General features: G+C 36.4%; 1 protein-coding gene across 2 annotated transcripts in view; it reads right to left on the bottom strand.

Annotated features, from left to right (window-relative positions):
- Nucleotides 1-20,618, bottom strand: part of RALGPS1 (Ral GEF with PH domain and SH3 binding motif 1) — a 127,464-nt gene extending 106,846 nt beyond the window's left edge. Inside the window, exons 1-6 of one of the 2 annotated variants that reach the window (XM_085300495.1) lie at nt 20,501-20,618; nt 9,342-9,465; nt 7,096-7,222; nt 3,982-4,089; nt 2,639-2,689; nt 446-529 (exon numbers count right to left, since the gene is read on the bottom strand). In XM_085300495.1, the coding sequence (XP_085156621.1) occupies nt 446-529; nt 2,639-2,689; nt 3,982-4,089; nt 7,096-7,152 (300 nt within the window). In that variant the 5' untranslated portion in view covers nt 7,153-7,222; nt 9,342-9,465; nt 20,501-20,618. The remainder of the gene's footprint in view (nt 1-445; nt 530-2,638; nt 2,690-3,981; nt 4,090-7,095; nt 7,223-9,341; nt 9,466-20,500) is intronic. The other variant, XM_085300496.1, reaches the window with a different exon arrangement.
- Between the last annotated feature and the right edge of the window lie 4,420 nt (nt 20,619-25,038).

Here is a 25,038-nt window from a genome sequence, read left to right as displayed (position 1 = left end):
TTTAGATTAAAAATTTGTATGCTTTCATGATGTTCCACAGAAAAAACAAGGCACAAAAAAAGAACAGTTCTGATTCCATGAATTGTCACTTGTATAGATGTAATTACCCAAAAGTACCACCACTGGACTTAAGAACTAGGAAGAAACGCGGGGCAGCGCTGTGATAMCTGAAGCAATAGGAGGAACACAGAGTAAGAAAGGGAAGAAAAGCTAATGTTGTACCATGACACATCAGCAAAGAGCATCAGGAACTCAGAGTCTAGAGGAAAAACATAAAAGACATGGACAAAGTAACTGAAAACAGGAATTTAATTTTCATTTAGTAAAATACTTAAATAGATTCTTAAGTTTTAATTCATAGGAGTAGTTCTACTTAACTTTGTACTCAAAGGCAAGTGATAAACAGTACCTGCTCATTACACATTGCACTAATTAGATCATTTACCTGGTTAAATCTTCTAGTAAAGGCAACAATATTTGGAGCAAGGATATGTTTTTCTTTCTTGTTCCATCCACAGCTAGCTAGTTCCTAGGATAAAACAAAAATTATCTTAAATGTCAGTAATGTTTAAAAACACTAAGAGGTGTAGAAACTGATATGTGAGTGAACATGTATCAGATCGTTCTAAAACCARTCCAAAGGTACTTGTTCTGCAACAACTAGTCTAACTGAACATTTCCTTATGAACATATTTGACATGTACTCTCCTTATACCAGAAAACTGGACATCATTAATATTCAGATATCGAGAGAATGCGTAGTCAGCCACTGCTGAAGCCTCTGAAGCTTAATGCTGCATTATTTCAATCCAGGGATTTCGTGTATGAGCACATTAGCAGACAAAGGCAAAATTAGAAGACACTTTCATATAATCTTACCTATCCTGTTCAAAAATGAAGTCAAAACAAAAATATCAATAAGCAATATTAAAAGTAGCTATAGTGCCTTTTTTTTTTTTTTTTTTAAGGATTCAAAATTCAGTTACGCAACTAGAGGTAGTAAATTAGTTATGTGGATACTTAGGAATAATCATTATTATAATTAGTAATATATTGTATTAGAAAACTTCAATGTATACACCATAGTATAGCATGTTCAATCTCTGAATTTGGCTTGTTTAATGAAATGTGAGATCTACAACACTGGAAGAACACAATTTTGCAACTGTATTATTGTTTACAGGAGTCAGAAACCAAAGTAATTTTTTTTTTTAATGCCTTTAGGCGATACTCAGACTGTAACAATTTATCATTTGAAAAAGGCTGGACACTAACAGTCCTAAATCTGAAGGTCTTCYGGTGGACAGAAGGTTGGGATTAGGGCTTTTTGTTTTATTTTTTCCTTCAATTTTTTCATTTGTTTAAGCATTTAGCCACACTTGACCAAACCAAGGCACGTACTTAAAGATTAATATTAGCACCTTGGTGCTAATATAGCAAAAAGATAGCAAAAAGTTGCCAGTATGCTGCATAATCCAGCCAAAATATATGGAATATATAAACACTCCACCACCAATACTCCACCACTTCATTATGGTGACCACTTCAAAATCAGCCCAGTTCAAAATAACAATAAATTCTACAGTATGCTTGTATCTACAATTAATCAGTTCTAATATATAATAAAATCTTCTAACTTGTGAATTGTAAAGAGGCTGAAGAGTCTAGCAACAACGAAGTATCCTATGGGAAAAAATGTCTTTCACCTAAACTGCAAAATAAATGTAGGAAGTTCCTCTTGGAACTATAAAGTTAAAAAAACAGAAGTGCTAAAAAGCAGATTAATGATTTCTCCTTAAATTAACTGTATTAAATAATGCATCAAAGTTAACTTTAAGTGGTAACTACGTATTTGAGTCTGCCAGAAAGAAAATACCCATTTTCAAATGGTTATTTTAGGCAGTTCCAAATATATTTAGACAGCGTGGCTCTTTTTAATTACAGAGTCAAGTTACCACGTATCTATATGGTCTTTATATTCAGATCTAACAAGTGGTGGATATGTATATACTGGAAATGAGTTATCTGTAAAACCTACTAAAATCACTCTTCTGTTTTTAGAGCCACAAAATTTCAATCAGAATGTTGTTCAACTTTCCAAATGATTGCTATTAATTTAGAGGCCGTCAGGCCAAAAGGCAGAAAATCAGCCAAAGAGAATTCTGTCTGCAAAAAGTACTTTGTACACACTGATAAACTGAATGYTTTCTCCAGAAATGGAACGCTGCATGTTGCTGTGTGAGCACCAGGAAAAGCATTTCCAGTTCCAAACACGTTTCATATCACAGTCTTCCAGGATTTAAGCCTTTGCACGTAACGGTGCCAATTCGCACCCGTCAAGACACAGATTCTCCACATGATCGGTACATATTTCATCTTAGAGCCTGGAAACTATATAGTCATGCGGAAAAATCTCAATCACTCCACTAGGGATAGCATTTCCTTTGAAGACAGCTAGCAAAACAGAATAAATAGGGCCAGGGTACAGATTCAYGGACCAACAAGGAATAAACCGAGCAGCATTAGTGAACTGCAAAAAGTTGAGATCATTTTTGAAAGAAAAAGCATTATTTAAATGGTTACATTTCCTCATGCACTGAAATCCAAACATTTTAAGAGATAGTTTACGGAAACATACCTCAGGCTGTATAGCTTTAAATACTGGCATATCCATTAGTGTAATCTGGCTCTGCAATAAAGATAAAATTTTAAATAATGTAATCTGAAGAGAGAGCAAGCATTTATTTACATCTGCTTGGTATGGCCATTCAGTAGCTTCAATTCATACAGGAACATTGATTTGTTTCAAACATGATTTGTTTCATTCTACACTGTCAGTTCTGCAGACTTAAGTTTCAATTTTGTTGAATTTTTTTTGTTAGTGGCTACAGATGACAACTAGAACTGGAGAAAGAGAAAAGAAAGATTACAGAAGTTTGGACTTGAGTTAGATATATTACAATAAGAAAGGGTGTGTACATGCACATGCAAGTGTGTGTGTGTGTGTGTGTGTGTGTGTGTGTGTGTGTGTTTTGTTTGTTTATGAAGTACAGTATCAGATCAAGATCCTCAGCAACAAGCTTCCACCTCAAACCAATAGCACTAGAAATTACAAACATAACAGAAAATTGATTATTTAGAAATTACAAGCAATCTTATCTCAATATAACCATTTAAATGGTCAAAAATATAGTACTGGAATTGCCACACTCATCTGTGTACTCTACGATGAGTCTTTTTAACACTAATATAAAAATTTATTCCAAAGTCGTAGAACTACAGAACTAATGTTGCAGTATCTACAGGACTTTTTTGTGAATAAGTACTACAGAGTATCAGAATATCAAGCCAAACGAAAGAAACACTATTTAGACGCYCAGAATATTAATGAAGACATTGAAATAGCCTCATTAGCTTGTACCCTCAACTCCTTTCTGCTCCCTAGCAAGTAAACGTGGAAATGTAAATTAGAAACAAAAAACAAAGCACATGAGAACTATATTGGATTTCTGGCAATGCAACAGGTCTGCTTTTAGTTTTGTAATGACACTTTGTTATTAACGAATGAAAGTTGCCTGCTCTTCACAAGCAATTTGTCTCTGGGATTTAAGAAATCGATGTTTCTGAGAAACTGATGTTTCAGCATGAAAGAGGAGTATTTAAGGTTTCAATTAAAAAAAATGAATAGGACATGGATACTTAACACTGTTTTCAAATCTAAACTAGGGTTTTCTGAAACAGTGGAAAAAAATTTAAATGGCTTTAAGAACAAAAAACAATATGCTAAGTCAGCTCAGTACTGAGCAAGCCCTGAGACATGTTTACATTATTGAAGTTTATATAATCATAAATTTGCTTTTGAGAACACTGAAAGTTTATTTAAAAGATTTTGTTTTAAGAAAAAGGTTTTATGCTATTTTTATATCCTGAGAGCTCTGAATATTATACTAACATAAATGCAAAAATAACATTTCCACTTACAGCAAACTCCTCAGGAGTTACTTTCAATACATCAAATACAACTGCATCGTAGCTTTTATTGGCATAATCCGAACTCCGTCCTTCCAGAGAATCTGAGCTGCTACTACCCTACAAAGAAAAAAAATAGTATGCTTATCTGCAGAGATAGACTTCATGTCAAATTTAAAAAAATTTTTTTCCACGAGTAAAAATATGAAGAAATTAAAGCACAAACTTTAAAAAGAAGTCACACACCGAATCCTTCGATTTAATTTAGCATAGTTCATGAATGTTTCCAACATATTTTGCCAAACTGACTTTCTCCTGCCAAAATGATACCAAAACACTTAGAACTATTTTAGCTGTATGAAATTTCTAGCTTTAAAAAGCTGGTTTTAGAATTACACACTAGATAGAAGAGCTGTCCAATAACAAACTGGTAGGATTCTGAAGAATCGAAGTCTGGGGAAACTTTTAAATTAAATATGTAAGGTAAAGAGTAGGCAGATGTCAGATCTAAATCATGCTGTTTTAGTCTCTATGTTATAAAAAGTGAAAAATGTGACATGTCCTGAAACTTAACTCAGTTCCAGAATATTTTCACAGAGTATTGTGCCTTGCCCTCCATTTGGGATTTCTTATCCTCAAGCTCAGATGCAGGCACTTATGGCTGATTCCCCTCTTGAGGAATAATGTCACGTAATTATCTCATCTTTCCGTCTCTTACCTTAAAACCGCCTACTGACATAAAATATATTTTATATATATATATATTTTTTATATATATATATACACACACACACACATATATATATATATATGTACGTATGTAAAAACTGAAGCCCCTACCTTGCTTCATTAGAAGAACAGACTGTCGAAATAAGATGAACGGCTAACTGTGGCATGTAAATCTCACTTAAAGCTGCCTTGATAGTAAGGAAGTAAAAGATGGGTTTGGGTTTTTTTGTTTTTGTTTGCTTTTTAAAATAAAAAGTAGTTCTTGGGTATCTCAGGAATTACTGATTTGTACTGGGTATGAATGACATACCAGGGAAGTGTGAAGACAGTTTTTATAAAGAGAAGCACTGTCTCAGCATTAACAAACATGTAGGTAATGGAATAAGGCTGATATTGTCCTCTTGGATTTCCAAAAGATTTTTGACAAGGCCTGTTTCTTTAAAGATGTTAAGAAAATTAAGGCAGCTGTAGGATACAGACCATTCTTGCAAGGAAAAATAATTAGTTAGAAGCCAGGAACCAGAATAGCAGAGGAGATAAAAGCAGTGAGAACAAGTAAATCACCAAAGAATTCTGCCCAGGAATTGGTGATGGTTATTATATTTTCGAATGTTCTAGAAAAGATGGCAAACAATGAAGTAACAGTTTGTTGATGACAATTCCTTTTCATTACCCCTTCAAAAAGGAAAAAGCTCCTTTATAAATCCACAGGGAATCCAAACCTTGAATACATATGCAGTATTGGTCTCCATCTCAAAAGGGATGCAGAAGAACAGCAGGAGTTACAGAACAAGGCAACAAGGATGATCACAAGTATAGAATGTCATCTTTACAAAGAATGACTGGCTGTACTGGAGAACTTCAGCCTGAAAAAGACGCAGCGGTTGTGGGGAGGAAGTAGAATAGCCAGAAGGTAACCAAGAGGACAGACAGGAATGGCCTCCTATTGTTTCATCTTAACAACAGAATTAGGGGAAGTAAAAAAGGCTACAGATTTTCACACAACATAGAGTTAAGGTACAGATTCTATATAAGCTAAAAGATTACAGGGATTCAAACAGGGGACTAGACAAGTTTACGCAAGAGGTCCTCTGATAGTTACTAAGCAGAACCTTTCCCTCAGGAAAGCCCTCGGTTGCATACAGCTTTGGTGGGATGGTACCAGGGGGATGTCTCCTCTACGCTTGCTTCACGTTTGTACCCTTCTTCAGAAGGCTGCTTTTGGCCACTATCAGAGGCAGACAAATGGAACAGAAGAATCTTTAGCTTGGCCCTGGAGCCTTCTTACGGTTCTGCTGTAGGACAGATTTCTGTATTGGGAAAGTAGTGTGAGGAAGCCCTTTTTTAGGATTTTGAAGAAAAAATTCAAAATTCTGCTTGTATGTCTCACTTCAAAAATGCCCCCATCTTTATATGAAAAACTATTTTTGTTAGTCTGAGGGCTTTTACACTATGTTTGAGAAAATGATCTTTTGCAGTCCACAGCTGTATTATGTGTTTTTGTTTTAAGATTTTTAAAGATCAGGACCTCTGTAAAGCTGCTCAGCTTGCTCCTGAAACAGCTGACTTGTTTCATGAAAAACTGCTTTGACAGGATCAAGTTGTACATGCAAATTACTATAGAAAAGCTTGCTTTCAATGGTTCTTCAGCTGTCTTTGGAGCCTAGGAAGTGGAATTTTTCAAGTGCGGAAGCATTACATCAAAATGTTATCTTTTTCAAAATGCAAAAAGTAACTTCAATTATACATTTGAAACGTGCTTTACAGGACAAACTTTAATACAGTTGATTTATAAAATTTCAAAGTTCTATATGAAAAGAAATAAATGTCAGGAGGATAACTAATTCCCAAGCAGTCTTCAGTTGGCCCTCCTGAACCTACAGACAGGCTGTCAGCTTTGCAGAACAAGTATCATTAAACTAGGCAGGTTTTGGGAATGACATGACAGAGCCAGCTGTCTCTGAAAGATACCAAAAGGTAAAATAAAAGTCTCTACAGAGTACTTTCTTACTAGTAGACTAGTAAATTCCGACAAAAGTTCTGATGGAATATTTCTGATTGGCTCCATCTAGATGGTATGTTACATTGCTCTTAACTCATTAGCAATAAACAGCTGCTATATTTTCAAAAATTTTAGTTATGGAATAAAAAAGAAATGCTGTTTAAAACTAGTCAAAATGAGTTATCATCAATAAAAGGAAAACCCCCAAAAATCRAATAAGTTGCAAATACTCTGAACCATGGTTTTCTAAATTTCCTTTGTTGTCTAATACTACACTATTTACAAGAAACAGGCCTGATATGACTGATAGTGGAAAGGGTTTCTGTGAAAGTCAAAGCAAGCCAAAACTTCCATTTTGATATGGGAACTAACAAAACAAAACCAATGAACTGTACCTCTGGCGTGGCGGAGGTGATCATCACATTGGCCATGAGGTCATTCCTTTTATACATGCTCTCCCCAAGAAGTTGGAAGTTTCAGCTCAGCCAGCAGTGGTGAGACAACATGATGAAAACAGAATTCCTGTGAAGCAAATGTACATATGCTTACTGTATCAACTGCAAAGGAATATTTGTGAATATCACTAAAGCCATGCCAGGTCCTTAACTCCCACTTCCAAGACCTCTAGAAATGCAAAAGCCTCATATATTAGTCATTTACGTTGAATTAGTTTTATATGAAGTCCATGCTAGAGAGCATTTGTATAGCTAGACACCTTTAAAAACAGGAAATCTAAGCTATGAACTGAACAGAAACGGTGTTTCCTCACATTTCCCTGCTCAACCCTTAAAACAATCTCATCACTGGTGACTGAAGTCTCACTGTATCTTCTTAGTGTACAAATTTTATTCGCAGCTGCTTAGGCCTCCACTAACACCCATGCACACAGGTGGGCTTGAAAGCATCTTACATCAGGCCCCAAAGAACAGAAGTTCTCCAGAGGAGAAAAGCTGCCAATATCACCATCCCTAATTAGAAGGATGAATCTCAAGGATCTCTGCTAATCCAGCAACAGCATGGACTGAAGTGAGACTTTTTTTTTTTTTTCCCTAAGCAGACTAGCTTAGGCAGATAGATTCAGTTCCAAACTGACTTAGAACTTCATATATGTAATAAACCACCTTTAGCTTCCTCCAGAAAAAAAAGACTAGAGTAGAAGGCTGGGAAAAAAAAAAGTATGTGGTATCACAAAGAAGCGATCTTTAACCACTTGAATGAAAATCTGTTCCAGTTGAAATTTCTGTAGAAACATACAGTGTGTAATGAAAGCAAAACCACACATTACAGTTCTAAAGTAACAAACATGCTGATCACAATAGTAATGCTCATAGCTAAAAGAACTACCAGTCTTCAAATAAATCACAAATAATTACGGCATATTCATGACTACTGAACAAAGAATCATGTTCTATTGATATCAGGGAATCTGATTTCATTTTTCATTTTCTTGGATATATGTCCGTTCTTATATTAGAGATATGCATCATGTGGACATAAGTGAACATACAATATCACGGATCTAATTCAGTTCCGTCTCATTCAGACAAATAATTTGTATGTAAGACGGCGTCATAAGTCAACCTACAACTGAAGTAACAGTAATTGACATGAATTCAAATCTATATTAAGATAGCACAGATTTTCATAAAAGAATTATTCACACATTTTAAAATCTCTCATTCAATGACAATAATAGAAAATTCCAAGCACAAAACTCATTCCTTTCAATCAACATTCAATGTAAGCAGAAAGTGGAAGGGAATCCTAAGCAACTTTATTTTCAAATCTACACAGCAAAGAAAAACAAAGTTTGACTACAAGATTAGCTAATTTAGAAAATCCCTCAGATTACTTCCTCACGTCACTCAGAGAATTGCCACTAACGGACATGTTAGGTTCTCCCCTCAGGTGGGACCTCTGACTATTGGTGTAAAACATTACAATTAATTCAGTGTTTCTGCTGAACAGGCTAATGGAAACAAACATTCTTTTTTCACTTCAGACAAGTAATAAAACCAAAATCAGAATTCAAATTCTATTCTCAAACATAATAATCAATTTCACACAGATATGGTGCTCTGTGCATTTTGGACATCTCCATACTCACTGGTAGCTTAATAAACTAACACTGCTCTTTCATTAATGGCCCAATGACAATTGCCACAATGGCACAGTACCTGCCAAAGTCCTTTACCACACTGTTCAAGATAATGCATATGGCCTTGGCCTTATTCTGTCACTGGAAATCTTGTCAGTTAATATGTCATAGAATCATAGAATCAGTAAGATTGGAAGGGACCTCTGGAGATCATCTAGTCCAACCTCTCCGCTCAGCAGGGCCACCTAGAGCATGTTAGGGTTGCATCTAGGCGGGCCTTGAAGATCTCCAGAGAAGGAGACTCCACAACCTCTCTGGGCAACCTGTTCCAGTGCTCTGTCACTTTCACAGTGAAGAAATTCCCCCTCACGACATAATTAAAATTTAAACTCCTTGCATCACAAATCAGAGTTTACATATTCTCAAAACTACAACATTCTTACCTTAAGTTTTATAGGACTACAATAAAAGACGTGTCAGAACTATGAGGGGACAGTTAGTTGGGTGGAYAGCAGGAAAGCAACAGACATTTACAAGCCTTACTGAAATCATGGTGTTCAACATGATCTTCCATAGCTTATATTCTTTTATTCTTTTCAGAGAAGGTCTTAGCAGAGGACCTGCCTCTCACTTTGTCAGGTAATTGATGCTTTGCAAGAATTCAGATCTGAAAATCCAAAAGAAACCTTAAATTAAAGCTTGTTTAGATGGGTACAAAAGCTAAAACAATCTAGACTCTCAGGACAGCAGAAAAAAATGCTTAATCCAAACACCTGTCTCACCAGAAGGTCATTTGACTTTAAGTCAAATAAAAGCAAATAAATTATATCTATTGCTGGCACTGTCCTTTAGGACAGATAAATAAGCACAGCAAACGTTAGTTCAAATAGCTCAGCATTCCAGTGTTGCAAAATACACTGAAAAAAGGAGAAAGAAGAACACTTTCCCCAAATTAAAGAATCAGTATTATGCCAATGTGGCAAGAAACTAAATTATCTGAACATTTTTAATTACTAAACCCAAACAGGCTATTAGGAACAGGTTAACATACAGACACTGTGTAGATCTGTTTCACTGTGTGAAGTATCTGCACTGCTGCAGACACTTCACACCCTTTCTGTATGCTGCTAACAGAAAGCTAGTAAGAATTTTTTGGATGTGGTATGTACATACATACTAATAGTGGAAGTGTGCAAGTGTGGAAGTGTGTGCACGCATGCCTGCGCATACAGAAAGGAGTGCTCACAGAATTATCAAGTCAATTCAAGCTCCGATCCAACTCGGAATAAGAAAAACAAAGCAGCACAATTTTTCATGGTTATTTCATCACTCCCCACAGTACACACAAGTGAATCTGATGACAAACACTGCCACAGGTYCCTGTACATGTACTGTTCTAGCAAAATGCCCAAAAGTTGCACAGTTTGCAGATACTCAATACATGCAACTAGGGATAGTGTCAGATCTCCCTTTGCATCCTCACCCTTACCGCAATAACTAGATTCACAAACAGGAAAAGTTCATGAAAAAGCTGCATTTGAGAATAAAAGAAACCTCTGATCTTACTCCTTGAGGCAGGCAAGGCCTTCATTCCATCTGTCATGCTACTAGGTCCTACAGGACAAAAACCAACTTCTCCCTCATGATATTATGGAAATGCATAAGATTGATCAATAACTCTGTTTTGAATAATGCCAGGTCTCCTCAGTTAAACTTGCCAAGAAGCAATTTACTTTATCTTGCTTCCTGATAAGCTTTTATATTTTGTGCACTAGCAGACTGCAAAGTACTTCTAGGTCTGGAGTTCCTTGTATTAATAGTCCTTAGAGGTACTGAAGTGAAAAGCAATTTTCATGATGTAATTTCTTTAAAATGTGGCATTTATATCAGGGTCACAGAAATATTCCCCTGTCTCCTCCTCCTCTGCCTTTCTGACTAGGCTTTCCAGTGTGCGGGGGCTCAAAAATGCTCTGAAAGGGGAAAGAAAAATCCCATATGTGATCTTGTATCCTGTCCAAGCTGAGTTTTACTCCAGGTTTTAAAATTCAGTAAACCAAAAAGAGACAGAGATCCTCTAATACCAGAGAGTAAAAGTACTAACATACTTTTCCCCTTCAACATTCAGCACTTATAAAGATTACATTGTTAGGTATTTTGACTCTAAAAAGAAAAAAATATATGTATATTTTTCTCCAAATACGTCAAATACGCATGAAAAATACACTGCTCATTCAGATGTGCACAGGTTTTTCCAAGATTTGCATCTCATACTCAGACAATAGATAAATATTTATCTACACATCCATTTGTTTTGTTCTACTAAAGTCAGTCATGGAGAGCAATCGTCTTTTTCAGTTAAAAAAAAAAAAGGAGTTTTATTCTTGTGAAAACCTGTCAGTGTCGATTATTTCTACGCCTGCTACCACAGTAAGTATTTGCAAAATAAGTAACACTGGAGCTACTAGTAAACCTACAGTAACAAAAGTAGCTTTTTAGTCAGGTTATGCACAAAAAAAATTATTAAAAGCATCTAAAATAAAAGCTACTCTCCCATATTTTCAAAAAATTCTTCCTTTTAATCACACTGGAATGAAGTATGGCAGTTTTGAAAGTTATGAAACGTCCAACATGCTGATAATAAAAGGCAGCGAAGTCACTAAAATGAAAGGAAATTATATTCGTCATAACATTTACTTCTTAAAACRAACCTTTAATCTGCTTACATTAATCATCAAAAAGAAAAAGAAAAAAGATGCATCACACAAAGTATGCCAAAAAAAAAAAAGTATTTTCAGAGAAAGTTTGCAGAAAGATCTGCCTTGCAGTAGATCTCATTCATAGAATACTGTTAGCAAAATGAAAAAAAAAAYGCATATGTACATGCTGCTAAAGGCTGTCTGTTCTTCTCTGCCCACTTAACATACCCATTTAGACATGGGCTACTTCTTTAAAGCAAAAATGAAGACAGAGCAAGATCAATTAAATTGAGAATAATCAAAACAGAACACAAGAAAAATCCTTATGGCCGCTACTTTACCAGCATTTGTCAGATACGGTTATTTATGAAATAGAACTGACATTCTCTGACAGTAGCAATGTCAAATTAAACAACTTCTTCAATAATAAGTACACAATGGCTACATGAGCTCATTCCCATTAGTACTTACCCAAGTGACAAAATGTCATTAAAGACTCTTAATCGCAGAGATAAACGTCTGGCAAAGGAAGTCCCTGTGACATCGATCCAGAAYGCTGGGAGAGCATTCTGGGGGAAGCAACACCAACTGATGACTCTATTCCCATACTTCCTTAGGCAATCACTTATGATCATTGCTCTTTTTGATTTTCCTGCTGGAGAAAATGTACTGGGCTAACAGACTTTTGATCAGACCTGGTACAGCTATTCCGGACTCCAAAGTTTAACCATCTTTCTCATTTGATTTCAAAGCCTACTTACTACCTTCGTTGATTGATTATGGTGATTATGATTGGTTATGGTATTCTCCTGACATCACTGAGTCATGAGCCCACAGCCATCGCAGGCTTTTAATAAAATGCACATTGGTATTTTACCAAAAAAAAATTGTTCTTTCTAAAAGATACTGAACTAGTTAAGTGAAGACAATTAAAGAGCACTGCTGTGACTGGGCACTAATAAACTTGGTTGGAACAAATGAAAGCTACCAGCTTTTCCTAATTAAGTTTAGTACCAGACATCAGAATGATTAGTTATTATTGACCAAGATAAAGGAATTAAGAACACTGACAGAATCTTGCTCTTTCCACCTCCAGTAAGACCAACAGGAGACACAAAGACTTAGCATCAAGACACCTAAAACTATACACCGGCTGTTCTCCGTATTTGGATAGTTATGGATGATATCTTTCTCCAAATTTCCTTTGCTTAGTTTAATTGTTAATATTTTTATTTTTTAAAAAAAAATCTTTAAAACATTAAAATATTTTAAAAATATTTTTTAAAGTTTTCAAAATCCTTCTGAATCAGAACAATTTACAGCTGTAAATTGTTTCATCATTGCAGGGACACAGCAAGCCAGTCTGGAAACATCTGGTAAGGATCTACCTACTGACAGTAACCTTTTAAAGAAGAAGCTGCCAAGTGCTATGGGGACCTTTGCAAACTTAGAGAGAAGCTGATCCACAAACCTCAGAAACATTAAGGAACATTGGTGTAAAACCCTTTTATTCCTCACTGACTACTCCCTCTGACATATTTAGTACATTCAAACATCACATCGCATCTTTTCTTTCCTGAGTGTACCTGTCTATCCAAATATCACCTCTCAAAACCCATTTCTTTTCTCCTCACAAGTGATTTCTGCAAAGGAAAGAAAAAAAGGATCACATCTTCTATAGTGAATACAGAAATGATCCATACGAACCCCTTCCCTTTAGAGAATAGCACTACTTTTATGGCATTCTGAGCCCTTTCATGATGTGCACATATAATATACGTAACAAAAATGTGCGCATATAATGTACAAGAGACTATGGATGGCTGAATTGTCTAAACAGTCACAATGCCATATATGAAAAAACACTTGTCCTTTTGAAATAATTCAATAGCAAGCAGAAAACCTTTGTGGCCATTTTGTACAACACAGAAAATTCTAGGATATTCAAAACCCTGAATGCAAATAGTAAATGCCTACTAACAGTTTAATAAGAAACAAAATAATTACACTACACAAGACTAAAAGCCTTTACATTTATGTGACTAAAGATCCTCCTAAGCAGTGGCTGTCCTGTGCACATATTTTCAGAATCAGTTTCACTAGAAAGTCCTAATATGTAGCACGATGCTTTAAGCAACACTACCACCTATAGACGAAATAGGCTATGAACAAGTTAGAACCAGTTTCATGCAGGTTCTACTCTGAGAAACTTATGCTATTCATCATTAACTACAGTAGGAAGCAATGGAAGTAATACTTACATTCTGCACAAAAAATCATGAACTGGGCTGTGACAATATCCAGTGAAGTTTCACATTTTGAGGGGAAACACTACTCCAACATTCAGTGCAGCAATTTATACCAGACATTGTTTTACTATCAGCAGGAATACAGAAATTGAGCGCAGCTAACAAAGCATGTCCCAGATTTAGAATCACAAGACCTATCTTCAATGAATCAACACAGAATTATAACCAAAACCACCATACACACTGTTAACACTCTGAGGATTAACTACAAGATAGCCTACTGCATTAGCTGATCACAATCTGAAACTGTTGAACTAAGTGAAGTACTCATCATACACTGTTCCCGAGCAAAAAGGCTGGAAACATTGATTCTTACAGCATCTCCCAATTACTGCCGATGAATCAAATTAACTCATGAAAAAAGGAGACTCCAGAGTTGACTGCTCCTAGTAAAGCCACCTGAGCTCTCCTACTTCCATCTTTAGTGTACGTACACTCAAAGGAATTCAACTATGAGTAATGAAGCAGGAGTATTCCAGCTACCAGAAGCTGCTGTGATGAGTTTAAGAAGCTTCAGAAGTAACTTCAGAAGCCAGATCCCAGTCTCATGAATGTGCACAACTGGTTTGAATTATATCCAAAAGCAAGTTAAAAACAACATTCAGATCTCAGTTGTGGTGCCAGGATATACCCTACTTTAGCAGTCACATTTCRTATTAGATGAATTTTTCAAAGGATTTTCAAAAGAATTTACTGTTGCAGGGCAACTATATATGTACAAGGAATCTGTGGCAATCACTACACCAAAAGTGTATGTTGACATTCTACAGACTGAAGAAAAATAACTCCTTTCTTATTATTTTTTGAAATGATAATGAAACTGTACAGCTGAGATTGAGTTAGGAGAGCTAAGCAGAATCTCTTAATGAAAAGGCTCTTCATAATGCTCTCAAATTGTCAAAATTTATTTTAAAATTATTAAATAGCCTACAGGATCCTTAGTTAGTGAAATCATGAAGTAGYACGAGCTTGAGAAAGCAGGTCTGGATATGAAAGATTGATTGTATCCTGATTATGCCCCATATTTACACTCTACCTACTGGTAATTAAGTTCACTCTAAACACTGTTTATTATATTTACAAGTTCATTATTAAGTGTTCTCTTCCTCCTCTCCCTATTCTGCTGTATCTATCATCACTTATCGTATCAAGAAGTAATGATACGATTGAAGCTATCCATTTAAGCAAAAGAACATAATAAAGAGCTGTTCTATTAAGTAAAGGTAATAGCAAGAACTAATAAGGCTGGATACCTAAACAAATTAAGAAAAGAAATAGTGTGTAGATTTCTAATAATGAGGGTAGTCGGCCCTTTGAAAACCTTYCCCCGGGACTGTGGTGTTTTATCCATCTCTAAAAATCTTCAGATCAAGATTTGACAACACAACCCTGGATCAAAAGAAAATTCAGGAAAGTCTTGTGACATGCAATAGAGAAGACATCAGCAATTATTACTAGGGTCCTCTCCAGTTTTCATGATGTATAAGTTTAAGGGAAGATACACATCAACAAAGCTTTTACGTCTCTAGAGCAGCTTTTATGTTTCTAGAGCAGCAGAAGCTATTAAGAAGAACAGTACATAATTGTTCAAGCAATTCCATGAGCACTGACAAATAGTCGTTGGTGCAAAATCCTGATTCTGCAGTAAACATCCATGAGAAAAGCGGGAACCAGTAAACAGTCTGTTAATTTATCATAGAAAAAATACAGGCTTAGTGGGAGACAGCAGGAGGATTTAAGCTCCCTGTTAGCTTTTACTGACATGAAATGCATTGCCATATCACAATGTCACAGATTCTTCTCAAGTTAAATAAACGCTGCACCTGCTCTTACTGTGTCCACTAGGCCAAGCTGTTMGAAAAAGGTGATGATGAAGAGTGGTGGGAAGGAAGAACCAGCTCTGTACAGGAAAAAAACATGCTGTTTTGTGAAATATTTGACCAGCTCTCATTCAAGTAATCTCACCGTTCTGAAATATCTCACTGTTCTGTGCAGATACCAAAATGAAAGAATTATGTTAAAACTAATGCCTCTGCTTCCAATGGGGGGGGGGGGGGAGTTATTGGCATTTAGAATATGTTTTCTGCTTCTGCAAGCTTTTCATTTGCATTGTGAAACTGCTAATGCCTCTCAGCTGAAGCAGTAATTCCCAATCTAACGTTACACTCCAATTTCTTTTGGGTCAGCAAAACTAGTTGATGCTTCATATTTAGTGCCATTCTCAAGATTAGAGGATACACTGCCTGTCACATTGAACACATCATTAACGTATTTTGAAACGGCATATAAGCAGTATGTTACAGCTAGCAACTAATACGGATTAACTTTTGCAGTACTAAGTACCACCAAACAGCCTTTGCGATATCTACAAGCTGATTTGGTATTCAAACATCAAGAGTCAGCAGATGTATCTCACATGTTCTATTCCTATTGAAAAAGTGGGCATTTCTTAAATTGAGAAAATGACCACCAAAAAAACCAAAAAAAWCTAGTATCCTTTGCTGGAAACCTTCTGAACAGCTTCATGCCTCTAATTTGGAATTTATCATTAGGTATCAATCATAAAAAGCTCTGAGCTCTCCTCTCCAAATCCAATTTAAGACTTCTAGAACATGTCAAGCTTTTTAACATTCCACTAGGTGGCACTGATTCTTAACTTATTAACAAACTGTTTTCAAAATGTCTCAACTCTCTCATGTTCTAATGCGTAAGCATAACTCAGAAAGTTTACCAAAATATATACTCTCGTAAGAATAGAAGAAAAGTGCTTTATGGATTTTGGGGGTTTTTTATACAGTTACTTGGAGAACTTATTTTACAGCATCCTTAGAAAAATAACAGAAACAAATGGAGAGAAAGTGTCATAATTTGGTCAGTGTGAAATCAGTCAGAAAACAATGCTAGATAGCACTGAACCGCGCTAAATCTTCCATAACAGACTTTATCCAGGGCTAGAAAATGGTTTATCTCTTGCAGTTTCTATCATTCCAAATTACTTTTATATTTGTATTATTTTTGTCCAATTGTTTTGGCTGAAAAAGAACCATATTTTTGGAAAAGATTTGCAATGTAGGAAGCAGCGATTACATTACTACCTTGCTCTTGATTTAACCTATACTCCAATGACGAAGATGTTCATATAGGTCCGTAATAATTAAATATTCCCTCTTCAGCCTAAAGGGTTATTTACCACAACTACTATGCTCATTCACTGCTTCTCCAGCAGAAAACTAATTCAGAAAGCCTGCTGTCTCATCAACTTTTTAGGACCCACAGCCTTAACAACTACCTTTTTTTACAACAATATAGCAGCCAATAAATAATTAATTAGGGGGAAAAATGTGAAATATCCTTTAACAGAAGACAAACAGATGAAATGAACCTCTCTTCTCTCTCCTCCCACTTTGTCACTGTACTAATGTTGAGTACTGAGGAGCAGAGGTTGATTTACTGTAGTCCTGGGAGCCTTCATCACCGACCAAGGAACAAGAGTTTATGCTAGGCACAGTACAACAGACAAAACAGAAAGGCAGAGTTGGACTACAGGAAAATAAGAGAATTGATGAGGATAACCGTGTGGCATAAGCACTTCTGAGTTATGAAGAATACTGCAGCTTTATTCCTTAGGAAAAAACTGAGAATAGCAAAAAATTGCAAAATTAAATCAAAAGTTTTATAACTCTTCATGTAAGCAAACAAAATAATGTTTTATTTTGTTTTGTTTTAAAACAAAAAATCYGAGGCTCCCACCACAAAGAACTCTGGAGGTTTTGCCTACCCTACTGGAGCTGCTTGGAGATCATTCCTGGACACAGGACCTAGGGTCACTGCAAGAGCGGATTCTGCTTCCAAGAAGGGATAACAGGGAGAACCTGTACCACAAAAAGCCGACACAGAGATTGAAGTCTAGCAAACAAAGGACAGAGGACTGTGTTCCTTGCCTGCAAGTTTATAGGAATGAGTTGAACACTTCTGTATTTTTTCTTCACTGCCAGAACCTAGGAAGGAACTATCTATTGAAAGAATAGAAAGGACAGAATAAGGAAGAAAAAGCACAACTACACAATGGAAACTGGAAAACATTTTACTCAAGTATGTGACAAAAGTTGTTTGTATGTGTTATCTCTTACACATGAGAGGCTCTGAAATCAGGAAAAATAGCCAGGCATATGTATGGATGGGAATTAGAAACCACTCATTGAGAGAATAAGAATACGTAAGGCTTGTAGAAATCTGCTGAACCCTGAAGGACAGAAAAAAGAAAAAAGGAAATAACTTACGTGAGAATATGACCATATGGAAAAATGAGAGGAAGTAACAGGCTACTGATTGGAGAGAAGAAGAAAAATGCTGAAGCTGCTCAAGATCTAATGAGATGAATAACCACCTCAAAGAGGGTGCTAGGAGAAAAATGTGGATAGGAAAATAAGGGAAAAAATTGAAAAGTAAAAAAAAGCTACAGTGGAAAGCACAGAGGAAAGCAGAAAATTAGCTAAGAATAGTTAAAAGCCAACCTCTTATAGAGCTTGCAATAGATATTAAAATACAATGAGTAAATAATTATTTTTATCACGTAAATGCACGCTGTGATAATCTTTCAGAGATGAAGGATAAGCTACACATCCTCATTTTAAAAAAAGAAAAAGGAGAAATTCATTCTCATTTAAAAAAAGAAAAAAGCATGAAACAGCAGCATTGTTAATAGAAATAATTTCAAGGAAGTGGAAATCACCACATCCAACATAGTAAAAATCAACAGTGAATGCTTATATATACACACTTCTATATATACTTATATATCCAGTATATATACTAGAGCCGGTAATCCAGATAGTTGCAGAATTTCTCACTTTAGACTAACATTTCAACACAACAGTAATTCAACCTACTTGAAAGTTTTTCATTAATTAATTTCCAAAYACTCCTAGATGATACAGAAACTATTTTAGTGGAACATTCATATTCTCTATGATGGAATAATAAGGCTTAATGAACTCAGTATGACTGGACATTTGCAAGCCACACATAAATACTACCTAGAAAATAAGCATCAATCAAGCAAAGCTACATCCTCTCCAAGTTGTAGCAAGTATGTAGTAGCAGCCTTTCAGGACAGTAACAGATATGGGAAAAGCAAAGCTGCCATCTCCCCAGATCCATGAAATGTGTATGTATGGAAGGGAGGGAATATTGGCACAATAGAGCCATGCTTTGGACTCTGATGAGGTTAAGAAAAAAAAAAAATCAATCAAGTTTTAAGATTTTGGTTAAAGAAATCCTTTAACACCTTTATGCGGTATTAAGTCCGAAAATACGATTTAGGTGCCAGCTACCCACACGATAAAGTGAAAACTAACACAAAGCAGATATAATGCAGAAAGGGGTTTTCCAAAACATTTAAGTACCAGCTGCAGCATTCTGATACCAGAGCTGATAATTCAGTTAGCGAGAACACTTCCCAGAACATCAGACTACCAATTTCAATTTTCTCAGGCTTTCTCTGGTTTGAGAATAACCCTGGCATAGGCATCTGGTCTATAGGCTGGTTTAACATGAACTGCTCTGGAAGCAGGACAAAAAACCTCATTCCAACAGATGACTGTGTGAAGATAGCTTGATTGCAACATACACATCAACTCAAGCAGGTTACCCGACCAGATTCTCCAGATAAGTCTCTTGCTGACACTTTTTTGAAGGAGTGTCCTTGAACTGTTGCTCTTGCTTTTCTGGCACAGAAAAGAATACTATACTGCTACTCTAGTGGCCGCTTACTTGCAAGAATGTGGCTGGAGTACTGCAACTCCCTGTTGTGATGCATTAAATTTGTCTCAATCCACACTATGCAGTTGATATTCTGCAGGAGTCAGTCTTACAAATGCAGCTCACTCAGGCTGCCTGTTGACACTTACCCTGTCTCAGGAGTCAAAGGGACAGATCTCCAAGGACAAACATGCCATTCCAGGATTGCTTACACCAAAATTTTGAAACTGCAGGGTATGCTGGCTTCCAAWGGTTTGAATGTTCACTCTTTGGTCAATGAAAAACTCCACAAAATATTTGGTTGTAAAACAAAATAAACATTTAAAGCTATGTAAACACAGTTATCCTGTGTTAACTGGCAATTACTTAATCCAAAGGAAAGATGATCACGAACTCTGCCTTAGCAAACTCTAAGGAAGAGAAAGAGCACGATTTAAAATAACAAAAAAAGAGAGTGAGCACTGCTGTATAATATGGAAAGGATCACAGTGGAAAGTATTTCTCAGGTTAACAGCAATGACCACAAAAGCAATACTTGTTCTTAACAGAGACTGAACAATAAACACCAAGTTAAGAACGCCATACAATTTTGATCCAGATCAAAACAAACCTGCTGCTCTCTCTCCAGCAGAAGTCGTCTTTCTAAAGCTGTTACCCTTCAAACAACTCTGATGACTGAAAGGGGTTAGAAAGGCAAGATATGCATTTGAGAGAACTATACTTTAGGAAGTCTCAAGAAGTATACTTTAGGGGAGTCTCAACAAAGCAATCACAGAAAAATATACGTGCAGTATTACAGCATAATATTGTCATGGCTCCATTACAACTCCAGGTCTCTCAAACAAAAGAGAACTAACAGACACTTCCGTAATCTTCAGTATCAAACAAATGAAAAAAGTGAAAATACTTGCTACTTTAATCACAGTCGCATACTTACAGTGTAATAATGTAATTCTGCACGCACTCAACCCATTTTGCTGTACACGTCCATTAATCCTTTGTTGGATCTGCCCCGGCTATTGAGTACGTTTATCTCTTGCTTAAAAGGATGACATGCCTGTAAATTAGCAGGAAAGAGAACTGTGGTGACATTTGTTACATAACTCAGTTCTTCCCCAACTATGCATTTCAAACCTGAAAAATGCACTTTTTTTTTATTAGCTCTCCCTCCCATTTTTGAATGGCTATAATAACAGTTCCCCATTTTAGTTTCCTTTTTATATGACAAATTCCAAAAGTTAAGAAACTAATCAATACACTAGTGAGGGAAAAGCAATATATAAAGAATTTCATAACTAAATGTTTCCCAAATATGTACCTATAACTCTTCCCCACTCTRTCAAGCTATATGATTTCCAGGTTAGCATATGTGTGCTTATTGTTTCAGTGACTTCTTTCAAGGTGCTTTATGAACAGTAATTCATTCTTCACTTTGGTTTCCTCAAGACTTAACACATGGCACAGGAGAGAGAAATTCTTCCATCTCTGTGTTGGGAAATTCAGCCTCATCTCTTCTAGCAAACATGGCCAGCAACAAACTTCAGAAAATTCTGTTTAGGTAGCTTGCTAGCGACATTAGACATACCCCTTTCTTCTCCCCCACTTTGCTTTAAAGCCCATTAAAATCCATGCTGCATTGCTAAAGTTAACAAAAATCACTGAGGATCAGACAGTGTTACTACTATGCCTCTACTAGTCTCTACTCTCCTACTGCTAAGGAGCTTCCAATCACAAAAATGTGCATCTCCTATTCTTGTAATACTTACAGTTCCTACTGACACTGGAAAAAAAAATCTGGAAAAGAAGCATTCTCTTCATACACACACAGCTCATTCAGATTTCTAGTATACATACAGTAGGTACTCCTTGCCTAGGCAAAAGGTCCTGATTTATAAAAGGATCGACTTTTTCGTGTGTGTGTGTCTGTGCATACACAAGGCTAAAAACTGATCTTATTACTGGYTTTAACTGTTGGAACCAGTATTTTCTCCAAGGTGAGTAGCAAAAGAACAAAAAGCAACAGACATTAGTTTCAGCAAGGGAAATTCCAATAAATAAGGAAAAAAATATTCACAATGAGAATGTCTAAGCACTGAACGAGCTGCYCAGAGGCATTATAGAACCTCAGAACATGGATGATAGCCAAAACTCAAGAAGACCCCAAGCAACCTGCTCTAAATTGATGCTGCTTTGAGCATGGATTTGGACCAGATGACCTTCAAAGATCCCTTAGGACCCCTTAAGTGTAGCAACCCCAATAGGTTGCTACACTATTCTATGACTAGAACAATTCCTTATTCTAAGGGACGCATATTTTCCTCACACGCCATCATTTCAGTCCAGATCTAGGTTCTTGAATACATGTACTGTTCCTTATCCCACCCTCAACATTTTAACTGTCTTSGATTCATAATACTTTTATTTTGCATAGCAGTGACATCACTATTATACCTAACTTGCTATTCATAGCACTTAAGCGATCATTAAAAATCACTTAATCTGACCTCATTTTTCAAATGTCTTTAAATTTCACCAAATTAATTTAAATCTTTTAGTCTCTGTGTTAAGGTCAGTAACTAAATGAACACAGGAAGTTTTTCCTGAAACAGAATAGGAGATCTCCAATCTAGCCTTTTTCCTTCTCCAGAAACACAACCTGATTTTTTATTCAAAKTTTTTTGGCTTCAGTTTAATTTGTTTGTATTCTGAACATAACAGCAGCTGTATCAGGAAGCACCAATCATCTGTGCAGCCCAGCTTCTGAACTCTACAACAGCTCATAGGTAGAACATAAAGAAAAGCAGAAGAATTGGGAAACCATATAGCATTACTTCCCCAAAACATTCTTCCAGTTTGTCATGATTTGCAGTTCAGGGACTTTCTTAGTCAAAGATGAAGTCTTTGCACTTAATAGTGCATGAAGAACTTCTCATTAATTTACCCAGTTGCTATTCTTATGAAAATAACCAGATGCTTCTCAAATCTACATGATCTTGGAGCATCTGCAACATCCTCTGATGAGGAGTTCTGCAGCTTAACTTGTGAGAAAATTAATGTTTTTTGTGAAAAAAAAATCTCTGCTCTCGAAGCTGGCTTTTGTTAAGTCTTCTGTTATGCCCTCTGGTTCTTACATTAAAAAAGGCAATTACAAATAATCTTTCCTATTCACCTTCTCAGCTTGTACCATTAAAAAGCTACCACACCCTCCCTCAACCAACTCTTGCAAGCAATGGTGAGTTACTGCTCAGTACTCATAAGGCAACCACATCCTTCTCTTCTCACTCATCACCTTTCTCCATAGCTTTTCTAATTCTGTAACATCCTTCAGAAGGTGGGTATAGAAGGACCACACACACTGTTCAAGACACGCATCCACTATGTATTGTCTTCTCCAAAAAAATCTCTAGCACACTAGGACTTCCTTTTCTGATTGCTCCAAGCTGATGTCCTCACTCAACTCTCTTCTGCCTATCCTCTTGAAGAAGCTGATTGCTTAGCATACCCAGCATTTTAACAAGTTATGTCATTCAGAAACACTAACAGTGGCAGTCAGATATTCACTGCCAGATCACTGATGAAGCTGCACACTATCACACCTCTTGTGACTCCTTGTAGATGTACTCTTATTAAATAAGAATTCTTCCATTAGCAGCTAGCAGAGATGTCTGATAGACACTAATTAATCCATTTATTAATCTATTGAAAGGATAATGCATTGTTATTTTTTACATTGGAGTATCACAGAGAGTTTCATTAAGCGTATCTATAGCTACTGAGTTACCTTGGTCAATTCAACCTACAAATACATCAAGATGAATGTTGATGATACTAATTTTTTGTAGAGCCATGTTGCCTGAATACATGAATACTTCAGTTTTTCAATATTTTATGAAATAAAACCCATCTCATTTTCCCCATTACTTTATTCAGTATGGATAATCAACAATAAGCAATGTTAAGGAATAAGCTTGATGAAGCACTTGCCTTTTATTACTACTACACTAATGCTCTTCCAGTCTTCAAAATCAGGACTAGCAGCCAGAGATCTTAACTTGTATTCATCATTTTTAGAAGAAATCTGTAATCTAGTGCTCAGGCTTCGAAATCGTTTATCTTCAAGAGATACTGTCTGAAATTTATTAACCAGAAAATATTTCATAGTTCTCACTTGATTGGACATCCTGTTTCTCACCAAAAGGAAAGAAGAATGGTTGTTTATTATATAGGCATTAATGATTTTCCCAAATTCACATGGCAACAGACCAACACAATTGCTAGGCAGCTTCCCTACTTCCTCTAATACCCTTCCAGCATAGGTATCAATTATTCCTTGCCGTCTTTAGCTCTAAGAGCTGCAACTGGTTCCGAAATCTTTGGTACTTCATGAACTTCAATTTATGCAAACTGCCATCTTTTCCTTTTTTTTTTTTTTTTTTTTTTTTTTCTTCTAAATGTTGCTTCTATTTTGCAACTAAGACAGACTGAGGTGCTGGTCTAATATTATAGAAATTGAAGATATGATTTTTAAATTGAATGATCTTTCAGTTGAACTTTTTTCTCCAACTCTGTATGGGCTAATCTCCCAAGTCTGCTGAAATATGCGAGCAAAAATTTGGGAAGAAAAGCTTTAGACAGAGAAGTGTAGTGAAAATTGGAGTACAATAAAAGAATCACATTTTCTGACTGTTGAGAAAGAGGAGTTTTTGCTGACTAAAATAAATATGGTTAAAGGGCATTTACAAGATTTATATACAAGATGAATGAAAAGATCTTCCATTTCCTAGAGCTCTCACTAGTAGTACTTCTAAATACACCACCATTTCAACACGCACAGTTTGAATTCAAAGAGTGCTGTGTGCATAGAAATAAACTTTAGATGGAACAAAAGCAAAGCTGATGGCAACTGCTCACCAAGTAAAAAGTAAATCTAAAATGCATGCAATAAAATAAATAAATACAAAAGAACTGGTTAAAATAAGAGTTTTATAACATTTTTCTTCCAAATTGGTGCTCTCACACAGGATGGAAGACACCCAGAGAATGAACACAAATTTGCACAGTTCAGTCCTTATCACATACTCTTTTGATCCTGCTTTAACACATGAAGAACAACTACTAGTTACAGCATGATGGTTCAACTTGGCAAAAGAATCTGAATTAAGAAGCATCTGCTGGGCCCATCAGGCACAGATTGCTACAGCCACCCCCAAGCTCTTTATCGCGCTCTCCGCATTAAGAGGAACCAGCTCTGCTTTTAAGTTATTCCAGTTACGRATGCTAGAAGACTCCATGTTTCACGCTGCTGGTCGAGAACCACAGGCAGCGGGGCAAACCGCACCGCGCAGTTCCTGGCTGGGAATTCCCGCCGCAGCCCTCTCCCGCCGCACGCGCGAGCCCACCGGCTGCGCCGCTGGAGCCCACCGCGACGGGAACTCCCCGAACCGCTGCCACCGCGCGCAGCCGGGCGCGGCGCCG

The sequence above is a fragment of the Rhea americana genome, unplaced genomic scaffold (genome assembly GCF_003343005.1).
Source record: "Rhea americana isolate MKP2758 unplaced genomic scaffold, rheAme1 scaffold_164, whole genome shotgun sequence".
Classification (NCBI taxonomy): domain Eukaryota; kingdom Metazoa; phylum Chordata; class Aves; order Rheiformes; family Rheidae; genus Rhea; species Rhea americana.
This window is presented reverse-complemented; position numbering and strand designations above follow the sequence as displayed.